General features: G+C 37.4%; 1 pseudogene and 1 gene segment (V, D, J or C); both read left to right on the forward strand.

Annotated features, from left to right (window-relative positions):
- Positions 1–2,795: 2,795 nt before the first annotated feature.
- LOC113194836 (T-cell receptor alpha chain constant-like) overlaps positions 2,796–27,620 on the forward strand; it is a 387,938-nt gene continuing 363,113 nt past the window's right edge. The window contains 2 exon segments of the C gene segment in view: positions 2,796–2,841; positions 2,973–3,262. Coding sequence covers positions 2,796–2,841; positions 2,973–3,262 — 336 coding nt within the window.
- On the forward strand, positions 19,451–20,042 carry LOC144255293 (T cell receptor alpha variable 22 pseudogene; annotated as a pseudogene).

A 27,620-nucleotide genomic window follows, 5' to 3' on the forward strand; every position in this document is an offset into this window, starting at 1 on the left:
ACACTTGTAGACTTTCTCACAGACTTGATGAAAGCTGAGTTCCTCTGTGTAGCCCATAATTTACTGATATTTGCAGCACCTCAAGCCCTGAGCACCTGTAACTTTATTGCAGTCATGCTCCTGTGTACCAGGACCTCTGGGAAGCACCTTCAGTCCAACATGATTGACTCCTTCCAGAGGTGAATCATTCATCAGGGGATTTGACTGTCTTCTTTCATTTTCTATACTGACCTGTCTCATCTCTTGCCATGAAAACGTTTCCCGTGGGCCTTTTAATCCCCACTCCATCAAAAACAAACATCTTGGGGATGCAGCTCAGTGATAAAGTGCTTTGCCCAGCTGTGGGAGGCCCTGGATTCCACCCCAGCATTGCAAAAATAAAATAAAATAAAATGTATTTATAGCCCCTGTGACTAAAATAACATTTTATAGCCATTTTACATGCCTTAACTGAGACCCAACTCTCTGCTTAGATTTTCTCTCATGTGCCTTATTCTCTCTCAGATAAAACACCCCAGATTTGGAGGTAGCAGCTGTGTTCTCTTTGTTCCCAGTACTGTCTGGGCCTCATCTCTGTGCCCTCAGGCCTTTTTCTTCCTTTACTTTATTACTATCATCTTCATAAACAGTAAACACTCCTCTCAAATTGAAGGGTTTGACACAGCTTAGAAGTTTCCACTGTAACCTAAATACTGCATGACTTATATGTCCACATGGGAAGATCTTGTAATAATTCTCCAGTCAGATGTTGACTCTCATAAAATCTTTCATCTGGTCCTAAACCAGTGATCCTGAGACTCACACAGACCCTCTCCCTGCACTTGTCATTTAACTATATATGTCATTTAGTTCCTTTAATGTCATCTTATTCCCCAGAGTTTTCTTTTATTCTCTTACCTATGACTTAACTGCATGGCCCAACACTTTGGATTAATATCTTTCTTATAATGCATACCTTGTCTGATAAATAGTATTCAAGGTAATCACACAGATGTGCAGACAAGTGTCATTGAACCATATTATTGTCAACACCGACTAGGCCCACAGTGTTGCCAGGAAAGGATTCATTTTCTCTGTAACCATCTCTCACTGCCACTTCCTACAGGGGCTGTTTCAACACTTCTCATTGACCTCAGAATTCATAATCCATAACCATCTCCATCCACTCCTTTGGAAAAACACTTAATTTCTGTTTATAAGAATAAAATAATCCTACTAAAAAGAAATAGATGTTTCAGACGTCTGCTTTTGCACCCAAAATCTAAACCAGTCTTTTTCTCTTTTACTGCAATAAAATTAGAAATAACTGTTCATCCTCCTGCCAAAAGTTGCTCTTTTGGCCTGTGATTCATGCTCCCATCCTACCAGTCTCCTCAGAACTTTGATTCAGTGCTTATAGATCATATGCTTTCAAAAGTATATAGATAATATGCCAAATTTTTTAAACCCTGCCATTACCTCTTTAGAGTTCTCATCCAGTTAAACCATGTCTTTTTCCTCCCCTTCAAATGATCCAGAAAAAAAGGAGATCTCAAAAAAGAGATTTCTGTATTCAAACTTTTCTACCTTGTCTCATTCCCTTTCCCCTCTACTGCAGTTCATCTTCTGCTGAAAAGACTCAAATCATGATCTTTGTGCTTTTAAAAAATCAATAGACACTGAAAAGTTATTTTCTTATCAGACATTTCTTTAGCATGTTCTCTGTTGACCACTTATTTTTTCTTAAAGCTCCCTCTCCCATCTAAGAAGACCGGCTATTGCTGATTTGCTACTTCACTCTCTGGACTACCTTTGAGGTGTCTTTGGTAACTCTTCCACTACTCACCCTTCAGTGTTTGAGTCCTGCCAGGATTTTCTATTCCGAATTTTTCTCTGAGCAATTTTCTTGGTGAAATGACATCTATTATTTTGCAGTAGCACCCTGTCAACACAGCATAGTGGGTGAGAGGCTGAACGTGGAAGGGGAAGAGTAAGGTGCCACTTGTTGTGTGTATTTGGGAAGATTATTTAACTTTATAAAGACCTGGTTTTCCATCCACTAAGCAAGGACAAAATCTCTAAAGGGCTGCAGTGAGAAGTGTGCCATAGTTATCAGTGGTTACTAATGAGAATTCTTGACTCATTAATGTGACAAACTCCTGTTGTCACCTACTGTTATCTTGGACAAAATGCATCTTTTCCTCCATTATCCATCTTCATTTATAAAATGATTATGGTATCCTTTACCTTATAAAATTAAACAATTCTATATATTTCATAAGATTAAAATACCCTTTTTTATTTTTTTTATTGGTTTTTCAAAACATTACAAAGCTCATGACATATCATCTCCCATTTTTACCCCAAATACAAATTGCAGAATCACATCAGTTACACATCCACATTTTTACATAATGCCATATTGGTGACTGTTGTATTCTGCTACCTTTCCTATCCCCTACTATCCCCCCTCCCCTCCCCTCCCATCTTCCCTCTCTACCCCATCTGCTGTTTAAAATACCCTTTTAATAAACACTCTCTGCAGGCTATACTGCTAAAAGAACAGATGGAGCAAACATCATTAAGATGCTATTTCTGTATTTAACCTCCAGAGGGCAATGTTGCATAGATTAGAGATGTCTGCAGACAAGTTCTACAAACTTCTGTACCTCACAGCTCATTGAGGTGCATGTTCTAGTAGGATCAACACCAGAGCAGTCAATGTCAAGGAAGTGTCTCTTGGTAACAGAGTTTATACTTTGTCTAAGCAGAAAATATCTTCCATAGTCGAGCTCTCGCCTCCTTTCTCTCTAGCCATGCTCTTGGTGTCCATTCTACTGCTTGGACTGCCCTTCACACTAAGTAAGTAATATGGTATTCCCTGCTTCTGTCGCCACAGAAGGAACATGTTCCCAATCAGAATCTGAATAGAGACACCATCTCGTTACAGGTAGGTTTTTCCTGGTCTCACTGACACACTGTTGATGTTGCAGGAGGAAGCAGAGCCCAGTCTGTGACCCAGCCTGACCTCCATGTCACTGTCACCGAAGGAGTCCATCTGGAGCTCAGGTGCAACTATTCCTATGCTGCAACACCATATCTCTTCTGGTACGTCCAATACCCAGACCAACACCTTGAGCATCTCCTCACATACTTGGCAAGAGACACCCTGGTTAAAGGCATCAAAGGTTTTGAAGCTGAGTTTAAGGAGAGTGAATCGTCTTTCAACCTGAGGAAGTCCTCAGCCCACTTGAGCGACTCAGCCAAGTACTTTTGTGCTCCAGTAGCACTGTGCCTAGGGCTACAGGGGGAGCTGAGCACAAACCTCCTCTGAGACTGGGCTTACTGTGACTCCAGAGCACAGCCTGACCTGATTTTAGCAAAGTCTTTCATGTGATGAAAGTGTGCAGGGTGCAGGCACAGAGAGACCTGGGGAATTCTTGACTTCTGAAAAGGAACAGGGACTTCATCTGTTTTACCCCCATCACATCAGCAAGACAGCACAGAGAGACTTGTGTGGATGTTCTCCTTCTGCATGAAGAGGTTGCTTTCTAGAAGGTCAGGATTCTAACTTACTGTAGCCAGTACTGAGCATTAGATCCTTCCCCCACTCACCTCCAAAATGCATTTCTATCACTTTTGTTCTCCATCAGACAGAGACCCCGTTCATTTAGTATCTCTGGCTACAACTTCAGAATTGATTTTTTTTTTCCGCTCATTTCTCACATCTAATTAATCAAGAAATCCAGTTGGTTCTACCTTAAAAATTGACCCATAGTCTAGACTCCACCTCTCTGGCCAAGCTGTGAGAGCACTCTAACTGGTCTCCCTGCTTGTCTTCCTACAGTCCAATCTCAATACAGCGGCCAATCAAACACTGATCATGTCACCCCCAGACTCAAATCTTTGTTATAGCTTCCTATTTCTCTAACAGTAAAATCAAAGTTCTCACAATGGCCTATAAAACATGATCTGTCTAATTTTTATAACCTTACAGGGAAAAAAATCTGTTGACCATGAATTCTATTTCCAGTGAAAATATCCTATAGATATTATAATAAAATAAAGACATTTTCAAATAAAGGAAAAGAGAATTCTTTATGAGTAGATTTGCCCTATAAGAATTCTGAAGAAAGTTCTTCAGGCTGAAGGGAAATGGTACCAGAAGAATATGTGGAACTTCAAGAATGAACAAAGAATAACAGAAGTAAAAAATATATATATTGTAAAATATAAGCAACTTTTTAAATTCTCTTTTTTAAACAACTTCATTGATATACAATTGAAATTTCTAAACATATTTATCATGTACAATTTGATGAATTTAGACATATGTATACACCATTGAGAGCATCATCACAATAGAAAAAAATAAACATATCCATCACCTCTGAAAAACTTCTTGTGTGTCTTTGTTTTCTTCTTGTTTCTGATAATGTTGTTGCAAGAACACTTAACAAGATATCTATCCTCTTAACAAAGTTGTAAGTAATCAAAACTGTATTGTCAATTTTGAGGATAGTGTTATATAGCAGATTTTTAAAACTTACTCTGGCATAACTGAAATTTTTTATACTCATTGGACACTAGTTCTCTGTTTGTCCTTCCACATTCCATCCCTGGAAACCACCATTGTATTCTCTGTTTTTATCAATGACAGTTTTTAGACACTCATTGCAGTGGAATCATGCAGTACTTGTCCTTCTGTGACTAGCTTATTTCATTTAATATCATGTCCTCCAGTTTCATCTGTGTTGTTGCAAATAGCAAAAATTTCCTTTTATCAAGGCTGAATAATATTCCATTGTAACAATATATTACATTTTTTTATTCAGATTAATGGACTTTTAGGTTATTTCTATATCTTGACTCTTTAGAATACCGTGTACAGTAAAATTAAATAGACCATCTAAGGGCGAGGGCTGTAGTTCAGAGGAAGAGCACTTGCTTTGCATGTGTAAAGCACTGCGTTTGATCCTCAGCACCACATAAAAATAAATAATAAATAAATAAATAGACCATCTATATTACACCCTACACACACACACACACACACACACACACACACATACACAAAAAAAAAAATCTCAAAATGGACTAAGGACTTAAGTCTTAAAATTGTAAAACTACTAGTTTGGGGATATGACTCTAAATGTACAAGCAATGAAAGCAAAAAATAGACAAGTGCAATTGCATCAAACTAAAAGCCTCTGTGCATCCAAAAAGCAACTTACCTGATGAATAAAAATATTTGCAAACTGCAAGGTGCAAATATTCAAAATATGTAAGAAACATCTATAACACTATAATAAAAAAGCTACCCAATTTAAAAATGACCAAAAGACTTGGATAGACATTTCTCCAAAGAAGACACATAAATAGCCTGCAGGTGTATCAAAAGCTATTTAATATCACTAATCATCAGGAAAATGCAAATCAGAACTACAATGAGGTATTACCTCACATGTTATGAAAGCTGTCATGTACAAAAAACGATAAGCGTGGACTAGACTGTGGTGAAATTGTAGCCCTTGTACTTGTTCCTGGGAATATAAAACGGTGCAGTTGCTACAGAAAACATTACAGAGAGTCCTCAAAAAAATAAAAATAGAACTACCACAAGATCCAGATATATAACCTTAGAGTATATATCCAAAAAGATTGAAATCAGAATCTCAAATAGATATTTGTATTCCCAAAAAGAAAATTTTTGTAGCTTTCATTGATTTCTGCGCCAGCATTATTTGCAACTCTTCTTCCTGATTTATTTAAAATGTTTATAATGTTGAAATCAATTGTTATAACATTGCCTGTTAAGGTTTTCAAAGTCTGAAGATGGAAGACATCTGACTAGTGTGACATAAATGGGGAGGATAAAGTCAACTATATGGTGGAAGGGTTTCTGTATTTTTCTTGAAGTGGCGCCTTATCAGTAACAAGGGGATGAAAGGTTCGATAGAAGGAATAATGTAATCCTTAAGGAAACCACTAAAAAAGTAATATAAATAGAAATAGTTAAAAATCAAATAGATGAATTTTGCAGATAGATAAATAGCTAAATAGATGAAGCTGATCTCAAAGAAGTGGAGAATAGTGATTCCCAGAGCCTGAGGAAGCTGTGGGGGAGGGAGGCAGAAGAGAATGGTTAACAGGTGCAGATGTAGTTAGAAAGAAGGAAGATCCTCTCTTAGGCTACGGTATTGCAGGATGACTGTGGTTGACAATGACTAAAACATTTCAAAAGAGCTATAGAACTTTGTTCCCAACACAAAGAAATTATATATGCCTGAGGTGACATATGCCATTACCCTGATCTGATGATTATGTATTACATGCATGTATTGAAATGCCACACTGTACCCCATAGGCATATACAATTACTATGTGCCAATTAAAAATATATTGTTGATAAAAAATAACTTTAAAAAGAAAGCACTTATTATCATTATTATCATCCTATGTTTAAATCTCTGACAATTATTATTCACATGTTTATGAAGTAGACTTTTTGCATTTTAGGTTGGAAAAAAGCACACCATCAACATTTCTTCCACGTAAATTAAATCTAATGAAAAACTATCACAAACTCATCAAAGTGGTGATACTGATGGTTTTCATATAACCAAAGGCAATCGTCTTTGGAAAAGAAAGAAAATTTTTGTAGCTTTCATTGATTTCTGCACCAGTATCTTAAAAAGGAAAATAACATATTGGGTTTGTATAATAAAATTACCCAATTACTTGCACTGAAAACAAGATTATTTTTATTGCTTTGTGAATTTGTTATTTTAAAGGACCATCATCTAAAATTCAGGCCATGAGTACACTTTTGAGAGGAAAAAAATAATAAAAAAGAACAAATAGGTAAAGTTTAATATAACATTGAGGAACAAAAAAGAGGACACAAACAGAAAATAAACAGTAAAATGGTAGACCTACATATAATCATTTCAATAACTTGTGTGAACGTAAATCATCTCAATACACAAATATACAGACAGGATTATCAGTATGATTTTTTTAACTATCTATTGCCAATATGAATCCCACTTTAAATGTAATGACATAGATAGACATGAAGTTTTAGAAGTTAGAAAAAGGTATCCGTGGAGACACTAATCAAAAAAATCTGGCCAGGAGTGGTGGCCCATACTTATTGAAAGAAAAGTGATCACAACACTCAGAGCAACCAAGAGATCTTTATTGCAGCAGTGCAACAGAGGAGAAAAGAAAGAGAGAGAGAGAGAGAGAGAGGGGCCCTGCAGGAGGGAGTTTTTATAGCCCAAATCTAATGAGGTCTCTGGGTCTGCAAGCTGCCTTGTTGGCCCAAGGGGGGTTGAGTGTTCAGCCTTGAGCGGGGGCTTGGGCATTTGGGCTTGAAGCAAACAGATGATAAAGAACCAGACAGAGGGTTTGAGTGGCCAGGTCATCCTGCAGCTAACTTTGTTCGGCATGCCCTGCAGACAGCTTACTCAGCCTGTCCTGCACCTAACACTTATAATCCCAGATATTCAGGAATCTGAAGCAGGGGGATCATAAGTTTGAGGCTAGCATGGGGCAACTTGGTGAGATTCTGTGTTAAAAAGTAAAAAGGGTTGGGCGTGTAGCTCAGTGGTAGAGTACTTACTTGCCTAGCACACACGAGGACTGGGATTAATTCCTAGTAGTGCAAAAAAAAAAAAATCTAAGTCTAGGTCTATATTAATGTCTAATATTAGACTTCAGAAAAATAAATATTACAGAAATAAAAATAAATATTATTTTTATTTACAGGGGTTATATACCTAAAAACAGAGATTCAAAATACTTAAAGATAAAACTGTTAAAACTAAAGGGAAAATAGACTAAACCACAATTATACATGGAGACTTTAACCTTTTGTTCTTAGTAAATAATAGAAGAAGAAGTCAGAAAATCAGCAAAGTTCCAGCAGACCTGTTCAATACTGTCAACCAATCTGTTGCCAATGGTATTAATGGAACACTCCACTCAACAACAACAGAAAGCACATAAATCAATGCTTGGAAGAAACTTGATAACAGTAAATGTTTACATTAGAAAAAAAATTTTTCAAATCCATGATCTCATAACCTCCTTGGATGTGTGTCCAATGATGATGTTCTCCTACACAGAAAAGAAAACAGCAATCCAAGAAACTCTCCTCTATGTTGAGTTTAGGCAAACAGAAGCATTTTATGCTGTTACTGCACCAATACCCAGGTAAAAAATGTTATGTCTCTGGCAACTTAGATTGCTCTCCTATGCTCAAAGATTACATTGAGACCCATTCTATTATCAGATGCACAATTCTAAAGCAGGCTGTAAGCCTTTCTATGTAATAATGATCTCAGAGAGGATACAGGATGCTTTGCTCTCTCATCTTCCATTAAAAAAAATTACCAGTGATGGGATTATTTATGGATTTATGCCACAAAATAAATGTTTTCATACACATAATGAATTATTACAAGGTACCTTACAATACATCTACATGTTCTTGCACCAGGTGGAACCTCACTAATTGTTCAATGGAACTGTGTTGCTACCCTTTCCCTTAGCCTTTGAAAGCACAAGGACAAAACTATGAAAGGCACATAGTGGTCACACCTAAGAACCAATGGGCAGGCTAGTGGACCATGACTCAGGCCAAGCCATGGATTAGCAAATATGAAAAGCTCATAATGCAGAATGCAATGGATGTGAAGAATGAATAACCTTCCACATTGCAATGTGCCCATTTTTTCCAACTTTGTGCTGAGTGCATTCCAACATAATGACACATGGACATCTCATTTAACTGTCAGATGCATTTTAGGACATGATAACTGAAAAATATCAGCTTTTCTATACTCTATTTGATCCGTGACAACATAAAACTCATTTTTTTCCTGTGGGTGGGTATACATGGTGTGTATCAGAAAATTCTATATTTTCTACTCAATTTTCTGTAAGTCTAAATCGGCTCTAAAAATAGCCTGTTGACTTTTTAAATATGTAAGCCAATAAAGGAGAATGAATTTTATATGCTCTTATAGAACATATTTACTTCAATCAGTACAAAGCATGTCTTGCTTTCCTATCCTCTTCATCGTTTTGTGTGGATATTTCTCTGATTTGTGTGGATATGCAGCATATATGACACAAGATTTTTTTACATAGGCTATTTATATAATAACTGAAAATAGAAATAATTCCTCTTCTGCAATATAAGTCATCTAAGAGAGTAGATTTATGAATTGTATAGACAAGTCTCCAAATCTCAACTCTGTTATTAACTAGTAGAAAACTTCATCAATATTTTAAATCTCAATTTTATCATCTGTATACTGGGGATCATCAACATAGTCATCCCATTATAAGGTCAGATAAGAAAGTTTCTTTCCAGATCCCAGTTCATACTCTAGCACAGTGTCAACATATAATAAATTCTTACAAATAAAGAAAAAGAGGCCCAGAAAACATAGACAGTTTTGCCCATGATCACATCTCTAGTACATTATAGGGAAAAAAAGCTGTGCTTTGCATCCATGGCTATGAAATTTAAGCCCCATATTTTCAATTAATGACATGACTGATGTATTCTCTTGTATGTGCACACTGGGAGTAAAGAATGGGCTGGATAGAAGAAATGTAGCAGGAAAAAGAGAGCAAGGGAACACTTTGAAACCACAGGACATATATTATCTCTTTAGACTGTCCATCACACAGACAGATATGCTGCTCCCTGATGTCTGCAGAAACTGAGGCTACAGACCTGATGGAAGAGAGCCTGGCATGACATTCTCTAACCTTTGATTGATTTGTTGTCCTAGATCTGGTCCCCATCTCTCTGCAGGGTTGTAAATGTCATGTTCTTTACGGCTACTTTTCCTTGTTCTGATGAGAGAGAAAATCATTTCTCTTCTGTCCTGACACAGCCATGATTATGAACTGTGGCCACAGCCTCTTTCCTCCTACTGCTACCCCAACTTTGTGGAAAGTTTTCACTTCATTGTCAAGGCTGTTATTTAAGCCAATGGATAAGAGAAGAGATGAGGATAATTAGCTAAGTCTTCCATTATTCAGCAGATAAGACTCTATACTAGTGAAGGTGATGTAGGCAGCTTCCTGTACTATGTGAGCTTCCTTTCACTAAAACTCAGTCTGTAACAACTTCTTATTACTCTTTTCTCTCCGACTGTCACTTTCTATAGCAGCGGGCTTTTCCTGGCAGATCTTGATATGGGATTTAGGAAGGGATTTATGCATACCACACATCACCACAGACAGATTAATGGACTCAGGAAAGGAAGAATTCTGTGGAAAAACTCAATGATAGAAGCAAAACTCAGAATGAGATATACAACTGCACTAGAAGGTACCAGGCAAGAAAAGGGAAGCTGAATGCCCCTTAATGCTGTATTTCTATGTGGGAGCTCTGTGACTGCACAGAATATGTGAGGTCCTAAGGAAAGAGATATGGGTTGTTGGAGACTCTGGGTGCCATAGGAGCTTCCTGTTTCTCCCAAACATCCCTTCCTCGGTAGGTGACTCCCTGAAGCACTTCTGGGTTGAGTGTAGAATTCCCTAAAGTACTTTTCATCTTATCCTTCCCCTAATTTTAGGGTGTGGGTCATCCAGGATCATATATCTCCTTAAGGACAAGTCCCAGTATCCCAGTGACAGGCCCTAACTGTGCTCCTCTCCTAGGGATAAATGTTGCTCTGCCATTACTATTCCACATCTGTCTTCCTAAGTCAGCACTCAGATCCATCACTGTGGTTCACAGCAACCACCCTGGATCTTACAGCCACAGCTCAGCAGCTAACAAAAACAGACTCTGGGACTGAAAGCTTTTCAGAGATATTTTTTTAGGATACAAGAATCCTGTGACAAATGACATGAACAGTTTGTCAATTGTTCCAGACAGAAAGTTCAGCAGCCTGAGCCTTCCCAGGGTGAACCAGAGACATAGCTGTACATGGTTTGAGAGGCACTAAGAGTGACAGATGAGACCACTCCTGTGTAATATGCCCCTAACAAAAATAGATGGCATCCTGGGAAGACAAAGGAAGAAAATACACATTAAAATACATCCCCAAGGGGGCTGTGGATGTGGCTCAAGCGGTAGCGCGCTCGCCTAGCATGCGTGCGGCCCGGGTTCGATCCTCAGCAGCACCACATACCAACAAAGATGTTGTGTCCACCGAGAACTAAGAAAAAATGAATAAATTTTAAAATTCTCTCTCTCTCTCTCTCTCTCTCTCTCTCTCTCTCTCTCTCTCTCTCCCTAAAAAAAAAAAAAAAAAATACATCCCCAAGGCCTCCATGCTTACTGTCTCTGACAAGCCCTTCTGGGGTGGGCTTCTTTGGTCCAGTGACCAGTTAATTATGATACCAATGATGATATTAAAATCTGCTATTGACTATCACTTTCATTGCCAGTAAAGGAAAAAAAAAGTGTTAAGCAAGCATGCAACTGAAGAAATTAGAAGAAAAACAAAACAAATCCAAGGAAGCATGAAAATGGTATTGATAAATGTGAAAGCATAACAATAATGAGAAAAACAAGAAATGGAATTACTACTCTTTAAAAAGTTGGTTCATGAAAAACTTAAGCAAATGACTCTCTCATTGAAGTAATTAATCAAAACACAAATTAACATAATTTAAAATAAAAATAAAAAATACAAATGAAAAGAAATTTTTGCATAAAATATGACTTTTAACATTCTTGCATGTTAAAAAGACTTTTAAACTTGATATAACAAAAAAGTATATATGTGTGTGTGTATATATTTACACTTTATACATATACATAAATATAATTTTATGTTATTTTGCTGCATTGATTTACATTTTATTTCTCCTTGTATTTCTTTTTCTTTTTCACCTCTTATCAAGCCCATATGTTTCTGAGCTCTAACATGTAAGTGATGATGTCTGGTAAGACAGAAAGCAGCTGGGCTGGGTCGTAGCTCAGTGGTACAGCACTTGCCTAATTCACACAAGACACTGGGTTCAAATTCCAGCACTGCAAATAAATAAATAAACAAATAAATAAATGACCAAAGACTGCTTACAGGTTATTCTGGCTTATTTTCAAAACATGATTTCAACCAGGAATGTACAGGGTTTACATAAATAATAAGAGATGAAAGAGGTTGGTGGTAAGAAAAATGAAGAAGAAAGCAGCTTTGCCAGGAGAAAAGAAAGGACTCTGCTGGTCCCAGTACAGCAAGGACCAAGAAACAAGCAATTGTTTCTCAACAACTCTCTAAGAATTGCTAAGCCTCAAGAGTGGGATGGCTGTTTGATGATTAGGAAGGGTTCCCAGCCTTGTGAAAGATTATTGAGGCTCCATAAACCTGAAAACCAGAACCTTTCTACTTGAATATACACCCAACAGAAGCAGGTTACAACACACTTCATAATATTTTAAACGTGTGGCTCCCCTGAAGAGGGTCACAAACTTTAATGACACCATAGTTTAATTGGCTTGAATGAGTGATTATTGGGCAAAAAGTTGCACTTTTGTCAGATTGTCTTCATAAGAACATAATTCTGTTTCTGGAAGGATAAGATCTCACTAGTTCTGGATCTTGGAACATCCTACATTTGAATACTTGGCCAGAGGAAACACAGAAGACCCTTGGTCGTCGGCTTGGATCTGAGGCCTCACATTGGGTGGATACACAGAAGCTGACAAAGAACATTCCAAACAGGCCCAGGAACATGGCACACAGTCCTGCTCATTTGGGAAGTATCCAGTGATCCCTGTGAGAAAGGTATAAAAAGTATGTACATTCTGTAATAATCCCAGACTCGTGTCTTATGTAGTCTTGTCCATTAACCAGGAGCAAAGTTCTTGCTCAAATAGATCAATGTTCTATTCCCATTGTTTTATGCTTTAGTGGTTATAAGCAGAATGCCAGGAACGACTGCCAATGTTTTGCTTACAATGGATTTAAGTTGGAATAAAGAGGAAGAGAGAAAATTAAGAGCTTCCCTTACAAATAAGGAGGCAGAACTTTCTCCAAATTTCAGCCTCTCAGTCTAACCCTCAACCACCTCTCTCTGTGCTCTGTGTTCTTTTGGCACCTGCATTCTACCCGATTCTGTTGTTGGGGTTACGACACCCAGTGTCAAGGCAGCACACTTGTGCTCAACAGGTGTTTGGCAAAGGGTAAACTCGGTGAATCAAATATTTCTAAAACTGTGAAAAATGATCCATAAATGCAAATACATAACATTCAAAAAGTATGAATCATGACTAATATGGACTGTGATGAATCTTCCTTTGCATCAGCTATGTCAGTACTCTCCTCTACACAGATTTTGTGATATTTGAATATATACTATACCCATACTACAGTATTTATACACTTGAATCACTATATCAATGCACACACATGCTTGACATGAATTCAACATTTATTAACTATATATTAAAGTTTCTCTACCTAGTAACTGCTATGAGAAAAAAAACTAATCTTTTTTTTGTGTGTGTGTGTGGTTCTGAGGATCGAACCTAGGGCCTTGTGCTATAGCCTTGAGTTATATCCCCAGCAAAACTAATCTTTCCCTTAAGGAATTCTTGGGTGTGTCCAATGAGCATTATTACAATGTGGTGTGAAGAAGGCTTTGCTGGACGTGAACCAAGGACCTAATGGTAAAGCTATGCAGTATGATACCAGAAAAGTCTTTTAAATTAAATAATATATAACAGGAATATCCATTTTTAACTTGCTAAAAAATCAGCCTATGACAAAGGTATTCATACATACCACATGACCCTGAAAATATAATGCAATTTCATGCACCACACATATGCCTCCACAAGACACTTACATCTTTATAGAGCTTAACATGCTTGTTGAGAATACTAGAAATGATAAGATGATAACTCCAGTATCTTCTATTATCTGGTTTTAAGAAGATAAATTTTTAACAAGACATGTTTTCCATTTCTGAAGATCAAGAGACTCTTTCTACTTCAATTTTGATTCTTAGGTCTACCGAATGAAATTAGGAGAAACAAGCATTATTGAAGGTCGATCACTTGTTTGTCTCCCCACAAGAGGGTAGTATTTCAAAAGGCAAACTCTTTCCCAGCGTCAAAGCAGAGTCTGGGGTTAGAGGAAGGTGGGGTGGCAGGTGAATAAGTCAATTGGCTGCATGTAGACCTCTTTACTGAAATCCAAGTGATTGGCCACCTCTCAGGTGTTCTAGCCCAGAAAAGCCTCTCTCTGGAGCAGCTATATACAGTGACCTTCGCCACTGTGTGATAAGTAGAAATGATGTTCCTGAAATTCTGTGTGGTGATCCTTTGGATTCAATTGGCAGGTGAGTTCAATTGATTCCCAATTAAATTAGCAGATGGCCCTAAGGATATGGATAATCTCTGGGGGCAAGTTATTTTATGGCAAAGTATGAAAAGGGGAATGAGAGAAGGCCACAGAGAAAGAAGGAGGGAAGTGGGGGAAAATCATTTTAAGTTGGGAAATAGTCCCTAATTCTCTTAATGTTGCATTCTGCTTTGTTTTTAAATAGGGGTGAGCACCCAGCAACTGGAACAGAGACCTCAGTTTCTGAACACGCAGGAAGGAAACAATCTCACTGTGCTCTGTAACTCCTCAAGTGTTTTCACCAGCTTTCAGTGGTACAGACAGAAGCCTGGAGACGGTCCCATCCTCTTGCTGACATTAGTCAAAGGTGGAGAAGTGAAGGAGCAGAAGGGACTAACTGCTCGGTTTGATGAAGCAAGAAAGGGCAGCTCCCTGCACATTGCCACAGCCCAACCCAGGGATGAAGACATCTACATCTGCAGGGCACAGTGCTCCAGGGGCACCTGCTGCCTGCAACTAAACCTACCGCAGGCTCCAGTCTGCTACATGCCTATAGTTTCTCTTCATGTACTTCTTGGCATGAACAGCAATGATGACCGCAGCCCCATTTCTGCTGCCTTTCCAGAAAACATTTTCCACATGCTAGAAAACAAGACCCCCCTGCTATAAGGAAAATGTCTGGAAATCTGGCCTGCTGTTAATATCAGCAATAATGTGGGCATACAGCTCCCTGGGGGTTGGTGGTAGGGAGAAAAAGGGAGTCAATATGGAGGAATGGATGGAAGATATCAGACAAAAACATCATGGTTCTGATTGGTCATTCCATTAAAGACCACAGCCAAGAAAGGTTAGTAAAAGGGAATAGAAAGGGATGATTTCACAGAAGGAATTTATTTTAGTACTGAAGATGGTGAAACTGCTATTCCCGGTCTATTAAGCTGGGGTAAAAATTCAAAGTCTAATAAAGAATAATTAAAACAAAGTTACTTTTTTTCTAGAAAGATGCCTAAAGTGTACCTCGGTAACACCAAACTAATTCCAAAGCAATATCCCCAATTGGTGGTTCTGAGAGAACCTAAACATTGAGTGCAATGGCCTGTGTTTACACAGGACTTGATTAGGTATTAGACTTTGAATGGCAGCCATCAATAACTTCAAGTTTCCAAGGTTAAAAAGGATTGAAGTTGTTATATTCCTCCTCTTGGCAAGCTTCCCACTAACCTGTTTTTATACTTGAAGAATTCCCATTTATTCTGTAAGGCAAGATGATATACAGTAAAGCACACAATTTTGGAATAACATAAGTCAAGTTCAAAGCTGACTTTGTGATTTTCCAACTTCATGTCCTTGGGCAGTTATTTATCTTTATCTAAACTTTCTTATAAATAAATGTTAATAAGAGCACCTATCTAGCCAAATTGCTACACATTAAATGAGATAAAATATATAAAATTATGTGATGTCCCAGACACAACCTATGTAATTAACAAATGTTCCAATAATGCTATTATTAATGTCCCTAGATAAATGTGATCCCTACTGATGTCTTCACTGACTAATCAAGAATTCACTTTCTGCTTGATATCCTAAGTCTGCACAAGAGCAGGAAAGCAGGCACTAGAAGTTGCCCACCAACTTTGCCAATCTCATCCCTTGTTAATTAAACCTTTCATTTTGTTATGAACAACCCAGATTTTTAAAACCTCAACATCCTCACTTCTCATCCTTTCTTATAGTTAGAAATTTCCACATAGAGCAGTTCTTACCAATGAGACATGGTTAAAGACTCTGCTAGGGGGTTTCCTATAAGCCTTTTGCTTCCCTGGTACAATCACCACATCATCCCGTCCCCTGTCCTCTTTCCTTCCTAAAACATGGAAGTGACAACTTTACCACAAATGAAAAAAATCATGTCCCCTATCCCCAACAGGATGCAATACTTCTTTAGATGCAAGCCCAAATCTCACCCCACATATATTTTTGCATGAGAATATTAATGAATCATTATTTCATTGAGATTTTTGTTACTGCTGCTATACACATTCCTAACCTTGGTAGGACTGGCTAAAAACGGCTTTGTGACTTCCCATGTATAAGTGCAGGAAAAAAAGATGAAAAATAATTGCTGTACTTTTATGAAAAAGAGACCTTCATTTATATTGCTATGTATTTCTTAAAGTATTAATCTTCCTATAATTTTTATGAAGAGGAAATCTTCCATTTAGAGAGTCCTCATTTTTAAATTCTCTTATCAGTTTATTAAACTTGTGGAAGACTGTGGAATCCATCTTTTTATCCTATTTATCCTAAGTCTTAACTAAGGCAATACCAATTTCCATTCAAAGAATTAACAACCATAGTCTTGCATTTTCTAGTGGTTAGATTCCAAAGATTATTTTCCGTGTGTGTGGTGTGTGTGTGTGTGTGTGTGTGTGTGTATGTTTAACTTCATGCAACCCAATAACCTGCTCCAAAAGCAACTCCTGGGAGTTTTATCATATGGCACTCTCTCATAAAGGTTTGAAGGGCAAATACAGATAAAAGATAAGAAAACAATTTTAATTCTCCCTGGTGTAAAAAGGGATGGCAGGTATCTCCCTTTCCCTTTTCTTTGAGCACTTACTTTAGAAAACTTGTAATTGTAAATTATTTCTCTGTCCCTTTGAGACGTATATAAATCTTTTTGAAAGGATAAGGCTCTTGCCAGTTTTATAACCCAGGACTCTTTCTCAAGGACCTTAGAACCTGTTCTTTGAAATGTAATTATGAAGGGATACAGTGTCCCACCTCCAGGTTCCTGTGGGAGGGGAGGTGCCTAACCTTACTCCTGCTGTCTCCAAGCTGAAGACATACCTGCTGTCATAAAAATAGGAAATATTTTTCCTTTGGGAAAAAAAAAGATAATTAGAAACACCTGGCTGCCTCAATCACCCAGTGAACTGAGGATGAACTGTGTGTGATGATGTGCTGTCAAGTCCTCCTACTTGAGGATTCAATTATTGTTTACTTTGGAGCCCTATGAAATTTAGTGCGTCTGCATGGCTATATAAAATGATAAGGTTTCTTTTCCATTTTTGCCATATGTTTAGGGGATTTATTGTGATATGCAGTATATTCTGGTTTAATGTTTATTCAATAACAAAACAATATTCTTTCGCTTCTACCTTGTTAAGAATTGCTCTGAATTGACAAGAGATTTTGTTTTCGTTTTTCCAACAACATTGCCAGCGTCTTTTCATAACCACTCTGCTTACAAGTTTCTCTCCTTGAAAAGTGACAGACACTGTTGAAGTGAGGGGCATCTGCCACTTACTGGATGTGTGACTTTGGGGATTTTATATTCCCTTTCTGAGCATGGATTTCCTCATAAAAACTGTAGAAAGCAAATATAAGTACTTAGTTCTCTGTGTTACTGTGAAGATCAGCTGAATTTCCTAACCCAGAAGTTAAAATATTTAAAATTTAAAATGAGCATCACAGCTTCCATAAGGTAGACTCAGCATTTCATTTGTGTCTTGCTAGGTATTTTGCATAATGAATATGCAAGTGACACAGTTCCTTCCTGCAAGGAACTCACTCATGGTGACAGAGGGCCATGGACTAGTTTCCAAGCCATCATTCTCCAGAGGCATAATTTAAGAATCCTCTGACCTACGAACTCCAGTCAGAACAACAATTTCTATGACCAGTTGGACACTCTCCATACTTCTGAGACACTTTGTGCCTTCCTGAAAATACACTGTGCATGCTCCAGACTCAGGTGGGGCAGCTATGTGACTTCAAAGGAAGAGGCTTCAGCTGTAGGTTTTAATCCACAAGGGGGCACTCTGGTCCGAGAAAAGTTTCTTTAGGCTTTCAGGAGAATTAATAATAGACTAGAGAATGGAAATATCTGAAATAGGAAAAAGGGTAATAAGTTAGACTGGAGAAGGGATAGCAAGAGAAAATGTGGACCAGAAGATGCTTAATTACATACATGCTCCTACATTCTCATCACCACTTCTGTTTTATTGTCTTCAAGATTCAAAACAAAACAATTTGTTTCACATTATTTAATTTTGTTTCATGAATCCAAGTTTCTTAATATCAGGGACAAATATGAGCTTTTATCTTTTTCCAGAAATTACTGTTTCTCCCTAAACTGTGACCATACCTCTTATAAGATCAGAAACCAAAGGACAGGGGAAAATAAAAGGAAAGAAAGAGGTAAATAGAGTAAAAGTGAGTTATGGCTGGGGAGAAAAGGCTGGAAAATCAAGGCAAGAAGAAAATGACCTAGGAGGGTTTGAACTGCAAAGCTTGTCTATATGAGTTTCCCAGCAACAGTATTATTTTACCATTTGGGGCAGGAGCATTCCTGTGTGCTTTAAGTTATTTAGCAGCATCTTGGCCTCTGCTCACCCAATGCCAATAGCAGGCCTTCAATCAGGACAAATGCAAATGCCCCCCAAACACTGCTAAATTCCCCTGGGAAGCCCCTGGTAAAAGCCAATGGTCTATATGTTCAATATTGAATTGATATCAGAGAAAACATTTTATGATGGATATATATGTTGTAGGTCACATGTTCTGGGTTGTGTTTTTATCATTTTCATAAATTCAATAAGTAAGATAAATGGGATGTAAAGATGGAAATCCATTGTAATTCTTATAATAAGCTATTCACAACTTAAATCTGCTCATATCCCAGATTTAACTTGGTCAGTGTCTCTATGGCTTCTCATAGACACATACGTTTTGCTATTCTCTCTCTCTAGGATACTGAGTTCCCATTCTTCATGTAAATTATTCTACTTATACACAAAATTTATTAGGAAAAAAAAAGAATCTAAATTCTTAAAATGATAGGGAGTTTGTTACCTCCAACTTCCTTTTTCTCTCTCTCTCTCTCTTACTTTTTCTTTTTCCTACCACCTCCCTTCCATCTCTGTTCCCCTCTCAGACTCCACAGGGCAGGAAAGGTAACCCACAAGTAGGTGGAGCCACCTCGAAGCTGAGTCTTTAAGCTTAGGAGCAGGTGCTGCTGAATCTCATTCATTAAATCAATCTGCTTCAGGAGCAAAATTATCACCAAAGTCAAGATTTGACACATACAAATATCTGAAGGCATTTGACACCCAGGTGTGTTCCTACAGCAAAGAATCATGAAGATGCAAAGCGGAGTCTTGCTGGGCTTCCTGTGGATGCAGATTTGTTGTAAGTTAAGAATAGCCAAGAGAAACTAAAAGGCCATCACAAGTCAATTTAGAAAGGATAAAGGTAGGGATGCAAAAAATGGATGAAGGGAGAGAACACAAGTCTCTTTAACCTAGTCTTCTACTGTTGGGGAGGAAAATAAAAATTCCCTATACTTGGAAATGGCTACAGTAATTTGGCAATGACCCTCAAGTTTTCTGTTTTTCTCCTTTACAATAGGGGTAAGAAGGGCACAGATGAAAGTGGAGCAAAGTCCCCAGGTCCTGAACCTCCAAGAGGGGATGAGTTCCTCCCTCCTGTGCAACTATTCTCTCTCCATGACCAGTATACAATGGTTCCAGCAAAATCCTGGAGGACAGCTGATATCCTTGTTTTATATAGCTTCAGGAGTACAGCAAAATGGAAGAATGAAATCCACAGTCAATTCTAAGGAACGATACAGCCAACTATTCATCAGAGACTCCCAGCTTGGGGACTCCGCCTCTTACTTCTGTGCTGTGGAGGCACAGTGCTCCCCAGGCACCTGCAGCCTGCACATGAATGATAGCTGAAGACCTAACTCAGCGCTGCAGGGGTCGTAGGGGCTCTTTGTGATGATAACTGCATTCCTACTGCCTTGCATCTCTGGTGCCTGCAGAAAGCATTCCTAAATGAGCTACAACTCACACTGGAATGCAGGCACATACCCAGCTCATCTGGAGGTCTTGTTAGAATAATGTTTCTAGGTGAGATCTCAACATTGATCCATTCTGTCATGTCTGATTCTATCTTTCTAGACAGGAGAAAGAAGCCAGCTCAATGTACAGCAGAGTCTTTTTTTTTTTAATCCAAGAACAAGAAAGCACCAATCTCACCTATAGTTCTTTTTCTTTCTTTTTTTTTTTTTTTTTTTTTTTTTACATCTTTTTATGGCTTACTTTATCACAAACAGATCCCTGGAGAAAATGCCAAAATTTTCCAGTGTACATAAATGGGGGAAGAAACAGAAGAGGAAAACTAAAGGGGCACTGTTAGCCCACTGTTATGAAAGATGGAAAGAACTTTCTATGTTCCAGATCAGAAACTCTGCCACCTGCTTTTGATATGTGGAGGCACACTGCCTCCCAGGACCTGAGCTTGAACCCAGAGCTGTGGCTGCAGATCCAGAACCCCAAAACATGGTAGAGATTTATGTAAGCTATTACTCACATTGTTTTGAGAAGCACACACTTGAAAACTCATAATTTTTTTAGAAGTTGTAAATGCTAATGAATCTTCAGTCTAGTAAATATTCTATCCCAAACATAATCATTCCTAAGGTCCTAATCGTAAGTCAGGGAATCAGGAAGTCAGCAATTCCAGTTACAGTGATAAGGGTCTGTGTTAAAATGGATATTTTGAATGTGGATACTATTTATTCTTTCCTTACTATAAGGTATATTATTTTAATGTAAGGTTTAGCCTTACCTTATATTATGTTCATATGTGAAGAAAAATCATAGGAAAGATAAACCTTAAAGTGACAAAGAAAAGTCAATACTATGCTCTGTAATGCTCCATTTGTTTTTCTGTTCCTATTTCTTTTTCTTTTAGATGGGGTTCTAACTATGTTTTGCAGGCTGGCTCATGAGACCCTCTTGGGCTCAAGCGACCCTCCTGTTTCAGCCTCCTGAGGAGCTGGGACTTAAAGCGTGTTCCAGTTTCTTATGTTCCACTTAATTGTTCATTTTGTTTATGTTCAATAATATCCACTTGTATTATTTGCCTCTTTTGTGTCTTGAAGAAACCATTGGAAATAACCTAATTTCCCAGGGTGGGTTTGTGGCTCAGTGGCAGAGTGCTTGCCTAGCATGTGGGAGGCACTGGGTTTGATTCTCAGCACTGCATATCAATAAATAAAATAAAGGTCCATTGACAACTACAACAAAAAGCCAATTATATTATTATTTTTAAGAAAAGCTAATTTCCCATCATGAGCGTGCATATCATCTTCACAAGGGAATCATTTTTTGTACCTCATCTTAGAATCCTCATCTATGAGACTATTTCCCATCTACAATTACAATTTCCGTAAGTTCAATCATTCAACAAACATTTATTGAATACTTGTTAGTGCTGTATGGGGAGCTTTGAATAAATTAAGGGTTCCTTCTCTTGTTGAATACATCTTCTAGTAGGGAACACATTTTTGTTATCAAAGTTATTATAAAATCGGGAAGAACTAAATTAGGAGAGCAGAGGGTATTATAGAAACAAGGTATTTTCTGTAGTATATGATGCCTCCGCCTAAAATAGTGCAACTTAACAGGAATGAATCAGGCTGAAAGATAAAAGAGGGTGAAGAGAAAGGAACACATAATATATAGATTGGGAGTGAGGAAAATAATAACAAACATGAGACCTAAAATGCAATTTGCAGTTGAAAAAAAAAATATTATGTATAGGTACCTTTCTTTTTATAGCACACTTAAAATAAGTAAGATTCTTGAAATGAACTGTCTATACACTGTGTAACATGCCAAAGCAAGAGATACAAAGGATGAAAATGACTAAGCACATTTATAAACTCAGAGAATTCAGATAAGGATAACTACACTGAGGAACAATGAGGAGAATCATGCAACTAATTAAAGATAAGAAAATATTAGTTCTCTGGAGATCAAAATTCCTTTTTAAGTGTGGAAAGCATTCCTGAATATTCTTCACAAGATATGACAGATACAGTACATGCTTATGAATACATATGATACCTTTTTGACCACTGAACAAAGCTGACAATTGCCTCTCGAAGAGAGGAAATAGGAAATGGTAACTTAAGACAAAAGAAAATGGTTTTCTGATCCTAGCAATGTAGCTGATAATAAATTTTAAAACTATAAACACACACAAAATGACTATTTTCAAGGAGAGTACATAGGGAAAGTTTATAATTCATGGGAGGAAAAAAAAAAAAAAAAAGTCTGAAAAGTAACCCTCACGTTCACTCAGCATGTCTCCCTTGGAGGTTTTTCCTAAACTTCAGCATGAGAACTTGAAACCCCAACAGAAAGCAGAAGGAAAAAAATGGGATTGGGGATGTAAATGAAATTGGGATTTGAGAAATGAGTACTGAAGAGAAGTGAGCCTCATATAAGAAGGCCACAAAATTTGTGTAGGGTGTTTGCTGAGCCTACACATAAACTGCACCTGTTGGGCTGGAAAACATCAGAAGCCTAGCAGAGAATAGCTTCTGGGGGTCTAATAGCTCCAGGGAGATTTCAGAGGATGCACTGTGCAAAAAGTCATTAGAGCTCTGACAGTGAAGAATTGTTGCTAAACACCTTGAGCTTTCAACTGAGTCTCCAGATCAAAGACCACATGCTAGGAGTAAGGGCTGTGTCTAGGGCAAAAAGAATAATAAAACAGCAACCAAACAGAAAAGAAAAGAAAAACCTGCCCTTCCGGAGACTAAAGTAAGTTTCAATAGATGGCAAGTTATCTGGCAATTTAACAAGGTTAACTTTTTAAAGAAAGAGAAAAAAATCTAGAGATTCTATATATTATTACCCAGATTTTGTAAGCATATAAAAATTACTAAAAATGTGATGAAGGAAGAAAAAGGACACATAAGTAAGAGATAAAGTAATGAATAGCTACCTATCAAAAATAATTCAAACACATAACAATTTTAAAATAACTCATTAATGTTGAAGAAAATTAAGAGAAAATGAATAAAGTGGTCCTGTTTTCAACAGAAAACTATTTCAATAGCATATTTCAACAGAGTGTTGCAACAGAATCTTAGCATACATTTTAAAAGCTACATAGACACTTTAAATCTGCAAAATGCAACATCTGAACTTAAGAAACTATTGCCTAGTTTAAGTGGAGTGGAAACACAGAATTAGTAAATCTGAAGACAAGTAAACATAAAATATCTTTTTAAAAAAATTATAAAACACCAGAGCATACAAATTAGGTGAGACAATTCGAATGACCTAAAATCTGTGGAAATGAAACTATGGAGAGGAGAGAAAAAATGGTACTGAAACAATACTTGAAGAAATTATAACTAGGAATTCCCCAAATTGATGAAAGTCTGCACGGATTCAAGAAACTCAGCAAACTCCAAACAGGGTAAATCCAAAACGGATGCAAAAGAAACACAAACTGAAGAAAAGAAAAGCATCTGTAAACATAACACGATACAACTGCTGAAAACCAAGGGGAAAGAGAAACCCTTTAAAACAGGCTTCTCTTTGTTTTCACAAAGAGTCAATTAAGGGCATTTATTTCAAGTGTCTTTGAATCATATATAAATGAGCTCAGCAAATATCCCAAGCTCTTTGATGTAGGAAGCACAAGTAGCCCAGCTACAAGTTTGGAAACAGCTGGAGAATCACTGTGCACTTGCTCCACATGGAGATGCCTGAGTGGCAGACCTGGGAGACCACGATATGCAAAACATACAAGAATGGAATAGACCACCCCTATCAGCCAACTACCACCAAAAAATAGAGTTCCTCTCCTGGTGGAAATGATTGATGCTGCCTTTCACAGAGAAATGGATTGCTATAATACAACAGTGTATCACTATTGTGAATTATAAAACTTAATGGAACCTAATATAAGTAGGACTGCTAAAGACACAGATCCTTGGATCGTCACCCCACTAGCTGAGGGAGCTTGCTTATTGAAGGAAAAGAAAAAAAAAAGAATAATGAACAGGTAATGGAAGAAGGAAATTATACATACCAGTTACAACCTCAGGACCAGTTGCAGAAAGAAAAACTCAAATAATTACAAGTATTTCTTCCATGCATGTGGCTGTGTGTGTAATAGACAATTATTTTTCTTCATTTTAATCCTCTCTCTTATTCTTCTACTCTCTGCATTGGTGTTTTTGTTGTTGTTGTTGTTGTTGTTGTTGTTGTTAGTCTTATATCTCAATATAAAACTTAGAAGATATTGAAGGAGAAATGTAACCCAACTAAAATTGAATGAACTTCACCCAAAGATGTACAAAGGCTTTGTACTTTTTTTGGGAAAAGGGTGAGTATATCTTAAATTGTATGAAGGATAGCTGCATCATGTTAAACAGAAGCATGATTTTGTATTATCTTATATGAAGGTTAAATGTGATTAAATGAGCTATAACTCAATGCAAAGTATACAGAGGAGGAAGATGATGGTGGGTTGCACTGCACTAAGCCAGAAACAAAGCTTCCCAGAGTTTCTTTCATTGTATAGTACTAGACTGAAATTGGCCAAACAGAATTTGTGTGAGATATGGAAGGCCAAAGTAAAATAGTAGCCATTGCTTTCTGGAGGTTATCACAGTGAGATGTGACAAACACTTTCAGAAGTGTCCAGCATATTCCTACTGGCACTCCATGTCTAGCACTTTTTCCAGTTACTCACCCTGTTGATCAATCCCCATCACATGCCTAAGTGGACACATCGAGATGGTAGCTTCACAAAGACAACAGTTTCTTGAGATTTTTACCATGAACTTTCCCTTCAAATCACACTTTGGCAGCTGGAAATGCTTGATTTCTCAGACTGACTGGTTAGGAATTCCTTCTCTGAACCTCAAATGACCCTGGAACCTTCACTTTCTAAGCTCTTTTCACAAATGCATAAGGCCGTATTCCTATAATGAAGCCCCTATTCTGTAGAACTCATGGAGATTGTGCTTCATTGACTGTTCCCTGACTGATGCACTAAGCAGATACAAATGAATAGAAAAGGAAGTATGTATTCAAGAAATATGTGTCTAGGTACCTATTAGATGAAAGAACAATTAGAAACTGACAATAACCAGAAAAAGAGTATCTCTCCAAAAGTACATTTAGCAAGATGAAGTTGCATTTAAAAAATGATATAGTCTATGGTTTCCTTATTTCTATGACATGAAGGGTACAAAGAGACAGATCTATTACCATGTGGGGATCTAGGTAGGAATAACATATTTTTATTAAAATTCTCATCAGTTACTTGAAATATGATCTTGAAAGTATTTTTTACATATCAACCTAATTTGGGGTTGTTATAATAAAGATATCAAAGAAATAAACTCCCAAGCCCCACACATTCTTGGTAGGATAATTGGGTAATTTTTATTAGGGAAGAGAGACTTCTTTGTACATATCTAGTGGCTTATTGAGTTTACATTAATAAGAATGTGGATATACTCTGACAACTTGTTATCCTCCTACCAAATCAATGCCCTGTATTAAATGTCACCCCATCTCTAGTGATTCTGAACTAAGTTTGTCAAAAAAAAAAAAAAAAAACTGAACAAGTCCAGGCTGTCAATAGTGGTTACTTCCCTAGGAATAAAACTGCCAGCCTGGCTACATAGCATGCTTTGGACAATGATTGTCACTCTTGGCATTAATGCAGAAGATCCCTGATGAAGAGCTGAGCACACAGTAAATTCAACATGCTTATCTTCTGCTCTTCTGAAAATTCAAAGTACTTGCCATCTTTCTACCTTGAAAAAGGAGTCCCCTTCCTTGTGTGGCTGAGCCACCATCAGTTCTTCTAATGATTGTCTCTCTCAGCAGGAAAAAGATCTTTTTATTCCAATTGTTCTATGATGCGATTTAGCATCACTTTTGTGACACCTAAGTACAGCATGAGGACCTTTTCCAGTTCCAGCATGAGGACCTTTTCCAGTTCCAGCATGGATATCCCAGGATGGGCAGAGTTACCCTGCAGAGCAGGTCTCTGCCTTTTACTGGCTGCAGGGAAGATGAGGTGGGATTTCTGGATTGTTCTCACCGTGGGGTCCCTGTTCTTTCCTACTCCTCCTAGTATCCTCATCAAGGTCTTCGCTTCTACCAGAGGCACACCTCAGACGAGAGCATCAAGGATTTTACAGCTGATCTGAATCAGGTTGAGATGTCCTTCCTTCTGGAAAAATGGCCAGGTAAGAAAGAAACCTCCACCACTTACAACTAAATCCCATAGATCCCTTGGATCTATGAAATCAGCCTTCTTTGTTTCTCATACATGGCTCCTCGGGATTTGCAAGTGACTGCCCTACCGATCATTAGCTTATAAATTTCCCATGCACAGACACTAAACTCCCACTACAATAAATTTCGTTCATTTCTTGAATACACTAGGCTACAGTTTTCTTGTATACCTTTGAAAATGCATATAACTTTGCCTGAAATGCCCTTTTCTTTCATAGCCAACTAGTTAATCTTCTTTCATCTCTAAGAACCAACTAAAGAGCTCCCAATCCTCCTTTTGTGAGATCCCTGACTTCACACTGCTGGCCACCTCAATAGAGCAAATCAATCACTACTACATATCCTCATTAAAAGCTCTCATGCATGATGCCATGTGCTAAATATTTTAGTGTGTGGACTTTATGTACTGTTATAGAGGTATTGTGATTTCCATATTTTTTCTATTAATATTAAAATAAAAATTCAAAAATATTTATTGCCATAGTAAAATATACCTCGTATGTTATTTTATTATGTTTTTTTTGCTAAAACTAATCACAAATTATCTTGGACTTTACCCTTAGCTATCCTACTGACTGGCATTAAAAGCACAATTGACTTTTCTTGCCTCTTCCATCATTAAACTATAGAGAAATACATGTTGTCCAAGAGTGAAGGTAAACAGATAGTTTACCTCTCTGTAATCTTCTTATAGCTTTCAAGAGTAAGATCTCATATTATCTATAGACCTTATAGGATTATGTCATTTGTTTTTCTCATTTGAAAATAGCACACTAATCTTTTCCAAGTTCCAACTTCGATTAGTTTGGATACTGATCTACTACAGAGGATAAATTTTTGTGTTGATTTGTGTTTAAAAAGGCACTCATAATTTAAATCTAATTTAATTATTTTGGGCCATTTATTTAACCAGAGAAAATACTGACACATCTAATGAGCATGTTAGATTCAATTACATTAAAGACAAAACTATCAAACTTTCTCTGTGCTCTAAATTTGTCATAATTTTACTAAATAGGACATCATGACCTTATATGGCCCCAATAACCACTAATTCTTTTCAATATGTTAGAATAAGGAGTCTGCCTAGGTTTGCCTGTTGACAATGTGCCAATCATTTTACCTAATAAAATTCTTTATATTCTCAGCTATCTTTCTCTACTATTGCAAATCACAC

This window comes from Urocitellus parryii, chromosome 6, assembly GCF_045843805.1.
Source record: "Urocitellus parryii isolate mUroPar1 chromosome 6, mUroPar1.hap1, whole genome shotgun sequence".
Lineage (NCBI taxonomy): Eukaryota > Metazoa > Chordata > Mammalia > Rodentia > Sciuridae > Urocitellus > Urocitellus parryii.